The 9,373-nt window shown below is 35.7% G+C and overlaps 1 protein-coding gene across 1 annotated transcript; it reads left to right on the forward strand.

Annotated features, from left to right (window-relative positions):
- Positions 1–3,198: 3,198 nt before the first annotated feature.
- On the forward strand, positions 3,199–7,311 carry LOC112004740 (mitochondrial dicarboxylate/tricarboxylate transporter DTC). The gene is made up of 6 exons (XM_024036972.2): positions 3,199–3,525; positions 3,763–3,846; positions 4,350–4,411; positions 4,783–5,144; positions 6,554–6,768; positions 6,970–7,311. Exons 1-6 carry the CDS (start codon positions 3,406–3,408, stop codon positions 7,024–7,026), a joined length of 900 nt encoding a protein of 299 aa, XP_023892740.1. The 5' UTR covers positions 3,199–3,405; the 3' UTR covers positions 7,027–7,311.
- The last annotated feature ends 2,062 nt before the right edge of the window (positions 7,312–9,373 follow it).

The raw sequence follows: 9,373 nt of genomic DNA on the forward strand, positions 1-9,373 counted from the left end.
TTTTTTAAAGGTAAAATAATGGTGGAGGGACAGGTAAATAAAAGAATATTACATTTTTCTTTAAAAAGAAAGTGACACATGGCACAAATTTTGGTTATTGTAGCTTTGGTTCCTACTTTTATATGTCATTAAAAAATAGAATGGAGGAAATTTAAATTGTTAAGATTAATATAATTAAGAATATGATTATTTTAGCTTTCATTCCTACTTTTATATGCCATTAAAAAATAAAATAAAGGAGATTTAAATTGTTAAGATTAACATAATTACGAAAATAAATATACTGCTTGAATAAATTGACGAATATTCAATTATTTCAACTAACTTGAAGGGCACAATCATTTTTTATATTCTTGATTGTGTGGGTTATCAGAATTGCATATGCCTTTTGTTGTTTTTTGTTTTATTTAATGGAAAAGCAATTAAATTTGAGCAATAATTTCAGATTTTAAATGAATGGTTTATGGTATAAAATTAAAGAAAAATAATTATATAAATTCATTATCATAAATAATTAATACAACAGCTATAGATAATAAATACATTTACCTTGTAATTAATTAAAATTTTGATGTAAAAGTAATTATTTAATACTTTAAGTGTATAGTGACGTGGTATTCCCTTATCTTATTTAACAGTAAATCATACTAAATAAATTCATAGTGGAATGTGTTATTCATGTGAGAGGTTAGAGTACCACATCACTATATCCTAAAAGTAGAGAAGAATTTTCAAATATAACTACAAGGTCTTATTGTAAGGACCAGATTTGAACTTGTAGCCCACTGCGTGGATGGACTCAAACCCAAAACAATAAATTTATAGAGAGTGGGTTGGAAAATACTGGGTTTTAGTTGATCAAACAAACATTGAAATAGATTCAGATGATAAGAGAACGAAAAGAAATAGGGTTGTATTGAAGAAAAATAATCATCGGCAAGGTCCGAGGTGCACTATTTATGTATATTATTCTCAAATTGGGTTACAAGTTTGGTTCTTGAATGCTACAATGTTTCTTCTTGTGATTTTCGATCCCTTCTTCTTGTTGCTCCCTTTTCCTTTTATATCATTCTCCTCTTTCCTTCCCACTTCACACGTGCATGCTAGATAGTTCTTGTGAATACTTGTCTCATCATCCTTTTCCATTAGTATTCATGTAATAGCCGTAAGGCTGTAATGTTCAGGTATCACCTCCATATTAATGCGGTCAGGGTGTTAATTGCAGTGCATTTAATGCGGATGTAGCAGCTTTCCTTCTTAGATATTTCAGGGCATTGCCCTGTTCACCACTTTCAATGCTTATCAATACCGATGAGACTTCTTGGAACTTCATTCCAAGTGATTGACAAACTTTTTGGACATCAGCATTGGTTAGCAGAAGACTAATTTATCCTTGGCCTATCCCTTGAGCTATTATGGTCAAAGTTAACCTCTATTTACCAATACAGTCTTCACTAAATAAGATTACTTTTCCTCGGATAATCCCTTGTTCTCGGATTGGGCCACAGACTTGTAATATGAGCAAACGATGGGCTCCCAAGCCCAATATCCCTACACTTACTAATCGAGAGCACCACAATTTAGTTCACAAGCCTTTTCAATTGTTACATTTTGACTCCATCCTGTTTGAATTTAAATAAAATCGTTACAAATATTTTGGATGAAACACTTAACAATTTTATTTTATCCTTACTTTTATGAAGTCAAATGCAATAATTGAAAGTTTGTGAAGCAAATTATAACAAAGTCAACTCACACTAAGTGTGTGTTTGGGCAGTGATAAAAGCTTAAACATATTAGAATTTTTAACTTATTTTTGCTATTAATTACGAGTCTTATTACATTTTTAGAGTACTATTTATAGGTCCACTTTTTTTTTTTTTTCTTTTTTCTTGGTAACAAACTAACAGTAAGAGCACTCACAGCAGTAGAGGCATATTGCTATATTGCTAAAATTTAGCTCTACAAACACAAAAATCTTGCTGCAGCAGTGGAGCTAAATCTAAAAATTTTAGCTCCATTGCTACAGTGCACATCTATTTATAGATGTGCACTGTTCATTAGAGCTAAAAAAAAATATATATTATTTTATTCAATTAAAATATCAGTTGCTCTCTCCCTCGATTAAAATATCAATTGCTCTCTCTCCCTCAGACCGTGCCTCTCTCTCTCCCTCAGACCATGCCTTTCTCATCTCTGAAGCTCATCGCTCTGGTCTCTCACTCCGGTCTGACAAAGCTCATCACTCTGGTCTCTCAAAGCTCCGGTCTCTCACCGACCCACCAGCCACCATCCGCCTCAGACCCATGCCGCCGATCGCCTCAGACCCGCGCCGCCGATCTGGGTTTTAAGATTTCTAATTGTGTGCTCTTGGCTTGGGTATCTTGAGGGTGAGATTTCTGGGATTTTTTTTTTCAATTGATTGCTAGTTTTTTGGTTGAGCTTGAGGCTACTATAATGGTGGTTGTGGTTTGGTTGTGCCGTGATGGTGGAGGTGGATGTTGGGGGTGAGTTTTTTTTTTTTTTTTTTTCAATTGGTTGTTAGTTTTTTGGTTGAGCTTGAGGCTAGGGTGAGTTTTTTTTTTTTTTTCCTTGCTGTGGACTGGTGGTGGTGGCGGCTGATGGTGGAGTGGGTTTTTTTTTTTGTGGTGTTGTGTTGGTGGTGGTTGTGTCGTGTTTTGTGGTGCTTTGGGTTTTTTTTTTTCCCTACTATGGACTGGTGGTGGTGGTGGTTGTTGTGGCTGTGACTGTAGCTGTGGTTGTGGCTGATGGTAGAATGGCTGTGGTTGGTGGTGTGGTTGTTTTTTTGGTGGGAGGATATATTATTTTATTGTATTGGTTATATTATTTTATTGTGATGTGAATATTATTTTATTGTGTTGGAAGCTAAAATAGATCCACTGCTGCAGCGTGTGTGTAGGTAAAATAGATAAAGTGACTTTTTATGTAGCTAAATAGCTATAATTTTGCCTTCACTGCTGTGAATGCTCTAACAAAGTCAGCTGCACTACTCTGTACTCATAACAAGTCGCAAGTTATAAATTTTGTAACCATGAGTTCATCAAGAACTTTTATAACCATCAAGTCAATCTAAAGTGGTGCTGTGGTGGTAAGATTGTAATTCACCAGAAATCAAGGGTCAAACAATTAACATACATTACTCACTCCAAAAAAATACAACTAACAAAAATTAAAGTACACTAATTTTCCTTCACACTTGGGGGAGAGAAAGAAACAGTGTGTGAGCGAGAGAGAGAGAGGGTTTTCCTTTCTTTCTATATAGCAATATATTGCCTCCTCTTTCTCTCCCATACTCTCTGAAAAAAGAAAAAAACCACCTTTCTTCTCTTGCTCTCTCTCTCTCCCTTTTGAGCTCCCAAACCACTCATTCTTTCAAGTCCAAGAATGGGTGATGAGAAGAAAGCGAAGTCCATTGGTGTGTGGCCAACAGTGAAGCCTTTTGTTAATGGTGGAACTTCTGGTATGCTCGCCACCTGTGTCATCCAACCCATCGATATGATCAAGGTGAGTTCTTTTCATGTTTAGATCAATACCCATGTTTCTGTTTCTCTGTTTTCATTGACACCCTTCAAAAAAATTTTGATCTTTTTGTGCTGCATATTTGTTTTCTCTGATAGGTTTTAGATCTGTGATTTAAAGGCATTTTTTTTTTTTTTTTGATTTGCTCAATTGTGTAGTATGGTTAATGGGTATTAATTTATGATGGGTTTGTTATTGTTTCTCGTTCTTGGATTGGTATAGGTGAGGATTCAATTGGGTCAGGGATCAGCAGGCTCGGTAGCGAGGAACATGCTTAAGGAGGAGGGCTTTGGTGCCTTTTACAAGGTTTGGTTCTACAAAATAATAAAAACTTTGGATTTTTATACAATATGATTTGTTTATCTCAGCTATAAAGACATGTATGTGTTTTCAAGTATCGAACTTGGTTTTTGTTATTCAAGATCTGTATTAAAAAATGGATCTTTACAATGATTTAGTTGAGGGTTTAAGTTTATCTATAGTGTGTACATTAGGGTGATATCCTCATTATTTTCAAATGAGCTATAAGGTTTGGATTGTGTTAAGTAGTTGCCCGTTGATTAGTTTGGTGTATGAATTTATGTAGAGGGTGCTTGTTTAAATGTCAGAATAAGAGGCTAATGAAGGGTTACATGCTTAATGGTGTAATTTAATTTGGCCGTAGTTATTGTGATTTGTAACATTTGTTTGGTTCAAATTGTACCTATGTGTTGTGTCTTGATATTTGGTCCCTCCCTCCCCCGTCTGGGAACACACACATTGCACACACAAAGGCACATTAGTTGGTCTAATTGCATTATTTTGAGCAGGGGCTATCTGCTGGACTTCTCAGACAAGCAACATATACCACAGCACGACTTGGATCATTCAAGTAAGTTTTTGGCAGCATTGTCTATTTAACTTAAAAAACATATTACCAACTTAAGTATTACTTAATTCTTGTTAAAATATAAAAAATTCTTAGGGTACTTGGTTTTTTTGAACATTTGGTTTTGTGAATCTAAATCTTTTCAAGTGGGTTCAGCTTTTGAAATCACACCTAAATTATTTATTTTCGCAGTGAGCTCAAGTTCAAATGACACCTCCCCTCCCCTTGCAAGAGCAAGGTAGAGGGTGAGGTCATGGGCTCAAGCCCTAGACTCCTAGTGGGTGGATGTAATACTTAAAAATAAAACAAAAAACTTTGTATTATATACTATTACCATTTTCATGTATCCAAATGGTTGCCTTTATTTTCCTTAGGATTTTGACGAACAAAGCAATTGAAGCCAATGATGGAAAGCCGCTACCTCTTTATCAGAAAGCTTTGTGTGGGCTTACTGCTGGTGCTATTGGAGCATCTGTTGGTAGTCCAGCAGATCTAGCACTTATCCGTATGCAGGCTGATGCCACTTTGCCAGAAGCCCAGAAACGGCATTACAAAAATGCCTTCCATGCACTCTCTCGTATTGTTAAAGACGAGGGAGTTTTGGCACTCTGGAAAGGTGCTGGACCTACCGTAGTGAGAGCAATGGCACTGAACATGGGAATGCTTGCCTCTTATGATCAAAGTGTGGAGCTTTTCAAGGATAATCTTGGTTTTGGTGAAGCTGCTACAGTGATAGGTAAGATTCTTTGCAAGAAGATATTGGTTCATGTTAAAAAGTTCAGTATTACTATTTTGCATGAGTTTGGCAGCAGAATGCTTTATAGTTGAAATTTAGTCTATAATAGTATTATGGACTCTGCTTATTTTAACAAATCCTTTTCTTCAGGAGGTAAATATACGGCATTGTAAAAGATTTGGGGTTCAAATGTTAGCAGGAGTTTTGTTTAACCTTAGAAAAGATTTTTGAAGCAGATTTATTCTTTGCGTTAATTTAGCATTCTTCTTTGATAGAGAGCTCTTGTATATAAAGGCTTGGGTTTGAACATATATTTTATGTTTTCGATTGAGTTAAAATGTAACCATGGGAGTTCATGTTGGATATATGGGGGTGCATGTCTTATGTTGCGTTGCATTTGCTTGTTAAATGGCTTTCCATTTTCCTTTTGGCTAATAAAGATGATTATTATCATGCAGCAAAGACAAGTTGTTTCCATTTCACCCTCTCTTCCAAGTAGGAATAGATCTTGGAGATCTTTTAGAGGGCAGGTGTGGGGGCACTAATGGAATAAGCTTGTTTTGTTGCTATTTAATTTGTCAAAGCTGGGGAAAGGGCAGGGGCGGGGGGGAGGGGGGGGGGGGTTAGGGGCGGGGTTGTTGTGGTGAGAACTTAGATTTAGTGTTGGAGAAGGGTTTAAGAAGAAATTCCAACAACCATTTAAGGCAAAGAAAAAGATAATAGGATTGAAGCAAGGAACAATCACATATCAATTTCTAAGCTCAAAGAGCTCTAGAAATATTCAAATAGTAACCCTAGAATCCTAGCCCTTCATCTTACATAAAACAATTAAATCCTAACCATCCAACTTCATTGAAGGTAACATGCTTGTCACATGACTTTTTAGAATACTAAAGACATAATAATAAATAAAATATTTATTTAATTGGTAGTATTGAAATTCATTTTTTGGGACTGTCACACATAGTAAGCAAAGGTAGGCAACACTTTTGAAGGTGCCTTTAGTGAAGAGCTCGCCTTAAACCATGGAAATGGCGCTAAGGCAAGAGCCATGCCTTTTTTTTTGGTCCCTCTTAATATGCAAAAACCACAGTGAAATTCAGTTGGGTATTATGAGTATTCAGCCTATGATTTTTGAGGTTCCTAGGCGAAGATGTATATGCATCCAAGGAGCCTTCTAGATGCTGTGTGTGTGTGTGTGTAGTAAAAAGTATGCAAAGAATAAATCATTTGCTCTGTCTTCTACTAAGGAGTGTGCAAATAGGAGTTTTGATTTAGTCCAATTCAAACTCTATTTCAACAAGTATTTTGCGTTTATTATTTATGAAAAAAAGGCATTGGCTTTCATTCCCAGAAAATATTTATCTTGTCTTTGTTTTGATAAATGTCTTATTTTTTTTTCTCCTCAGGTGCTAGTACCATTTCAGGGTTCTTTGCTGCAGCTTGCAGTTTGCCATTTGATTATGTCAAAACCCAGATTCAGAAGATGCAACCTGATGCTGAGGGGAAGCTTCCTTACTCTGGCTCTTTAGATTGTGCACTCAAAACCCTGAAAAGTGGAGGACCTTTTAAATTTTACACTGGATTTCCAGTATATTGTGTTAGAATTGCCCCCCATGTCATGGTACTCTCTCTCTCTCTTTTTCTCTCTATGTGTGTGCATTTACATATTGGTGTTGAGTTTTATACTCAGATGTTTTAATTTTTTGGGTCCTGGCACGCTAATGAACCATTTGCTGAAAATTTACTTTCCCTCGATTGTCCACTGTTCTTGGATTTTTTTTCATGTATTTTCTGATTTTTGGATGTTTATTTTTTTGTGCAGATGACGTGGATTTTCCTCAACCAGATTCAAAAGCTGGAGAAAAGTGTTGGTTTATAGTTTCTCTGCAGGGATGGGGATTTCTGTACTGGTGAAGCTTTAATAATGTTATTTTTCACAGTCTTGTAGTTTTTGCTGATTTGACAGATTCACACCCTCAAAGTAAAATTTATTCAGATAATTTCATTGCGGTTGAAGTAGGGATCTACAATTTTCTAAGTTGTATTAGTTATTTTTAGGGTGTGATTGAAACAGAGGATATTACTACCCTTTTGAACCTGGAGAGTCTCTCATGCGAATATTCTTGAGAAGAAATGTCTTAATAAAATGAATTTTTGTACTCTATGAACAGTTTTGCGGCAAGTTTTGTATTTTGCTTCCGAATGTTCTTAAGAAAATTTTCTTACAACCAAGCGATGATGAATGGAATATGAATTTCTACGTTCTGTTCTTCATTTTGCTCTTTGGTTTGGCGGCATGTGGATGTGGTTGAAAGCTCATTGCATAAATAAGATCCATAGGTGCACGTGGTGATGGTGGTAGATAAAACCCCAATTTTGTTTTCTGCATTTTCTTATCTATTTATTACAGCATTTACATGACTAAATGAATGAATGGCAAGAGCTGGGGGATCCATTTGGTAGGGACGGATTATTTTTTGGTAATTGCTGGTGTTATTTATTTATAATGTCATTTTTGTCAGGACCCTTCATAGCCTTTTATGCCATGAGTTTTTAAGAGAATTATCAACAAGTCTACTAAATTTTTGGATCAAAATAGGATTTTGAAAATTTGTGGGCAAAAAATATTATCTGAGAATTTGTGAATATTGATATTGTCATGGCCGTTGGTTTTGGATATTGTAGATAATATTCAATAGCTTCATCACTTCTTGTTTTTTCTTTTTAATGTGTGATAGATTTTGCAAAGGACAAACAATTGACGTTTCAATTGTAATTAGATGTTCATCATATTTATGTGACAAGGGATTGGATTGGAACGGATAGGAGGCTTCCATTTAATTTTAAAAGAAAGAGTTTTAAGTCAATTTAGGCACAAAGGTTGAAATGGAAGTATAAAAGTTTTGGAACAAAAGCAACTTATGGAATTACTTCAAGTTCAATATATTAAAGGAGTAGTTATTATATATATGCTTAATGGCCAATTTGGATGGAGGGAGAGTAGAGTAGGATTGGTCGGAAATTAGACAAATTTTCGGCCAATTTTACTCTACTCTCCCTTCATCCAAATTATCCATAAGTAGCAGCCTCAAAATTCCTCTCTTTCAAAATGTGAATGCACCTGAGTTGCAGGCCATTACTTGCATAATAATGTTATAAAATAAAACCTTGTCTGTAAAACCAATAAACAGAAAAATGCAGTGAATGGCGATAGAAGTTGACACCTCCAGTCCTCCTATAAGGTGATATGTGAGATTGCAGGTTGAAGTCTTGAGTTAATTATTGCCTGCTTAGAAAAGAAAAAAGGAACCTACTTGGCAGAAAATGCCATTGACGGTTATTGTTAATGATGTACGGGATTTTGGTCCGATTAAAGATGGTATGGTGCAATGCAGGTTCAAAACCCCAGGGCAACAAAAATTGGTTTCCATAGTCCATATATCACAGTCTCAGGTCAGCTCCAATCCTAGAGTCCTGTAAAAATCCTTGCTACATTTTTTGGAGGAGAATGACATAGAGTTTCTGCATTGTTCCTATATGAAAGGGATTTCGGCTCCTCAAAGTACTAATGGGATAGACCTTCAGTTGGCTGGTTCAAGCTTAATACTGATGAATCTGCCTTGGGTTATCTTGGATTGGTTTGTAGTGGCAGGGTTATCAGAGATGATGTGGGTAACCGGATCCAAGGTTTTTCTACAAATATTGGGTTGACTTCTAACTTCCTCACTAAGTTCTGGGATCTTAGAAATGAGTTATTGCTTTGCAAAAACCTTTAGAGTTCAGCTGTTGAAATTGAATTGGATATTAAAGCTGTTGTAGATTTTGTTTATAGTGTGAAGGACACTAATGGTCCTATCTCTTCTCTTCTTGATGATTGCAGGCTATTGGTTTCCCAAATTTCCTGTTGGAGACCATCTCAATGTTTAAGGGAGGCAAATCGCTGATGTCTTAGCAAAAATTGCCTTAACTCCTGTTTTTTTTTTTTTTTTTTTTTAATAACTGCGGAACATTTCAAACCTAGGGTGAATTGGTGGTGCAAATTGTTTATTGTCAAGTCGTTCAGGTGCAAAGTTGTTGCTTATATAGGACATGTTTATAAACATGGCCATCCAAGCCTAAATGAACTCTAAATAAAATGTGCTATGTTCCTCCATGTAAATGGTAGGCTACAAAAAAATCTAAACCATCACCCTAATATTGATCATTATTAAGGATATAACAATTTG

The sequence above is a fragment of the Quercus suber genome, unplaced genomic scaffold, assembly GCF_002906115.3.
Source record: "Quercus suber isolate HL8 unplaced genomic scaffold, Cork oak 2.0 scaffold_59, whole genome shotgun sequence".
Taxonomy (NCBI): Eukaryota; Viridiplantae; Streptophyta; class Magnoliopsida; order Fagales; family Fagaceae; genus Quercus; species Quercus suber.

Bases quoted from the DNA above. Each gene is read 5' to 3' on its own strand.
- LOC112004740 (XM_024036972.2), top strand. From the start codon at position 3,406: ATGGGTGATGAGAAGAAAGCGAAGTCCATTGGTGTGTGGCCAACAGTG. The intron at 3,526-3,762 runs GTGAGTTCTTTT...GGATTGGTATAG, and splicing joins AACCCATCGATATGATCAAG to GTGAGGATTCAATTGGGTCA. The intron at 6,769-6,969 runs GTACTCTCTCTC...TTTTTTGTGCAG, and splicing joins GAATTGCCCCCCATGTCATG to ATGACGTGGATTTTCCTCAA.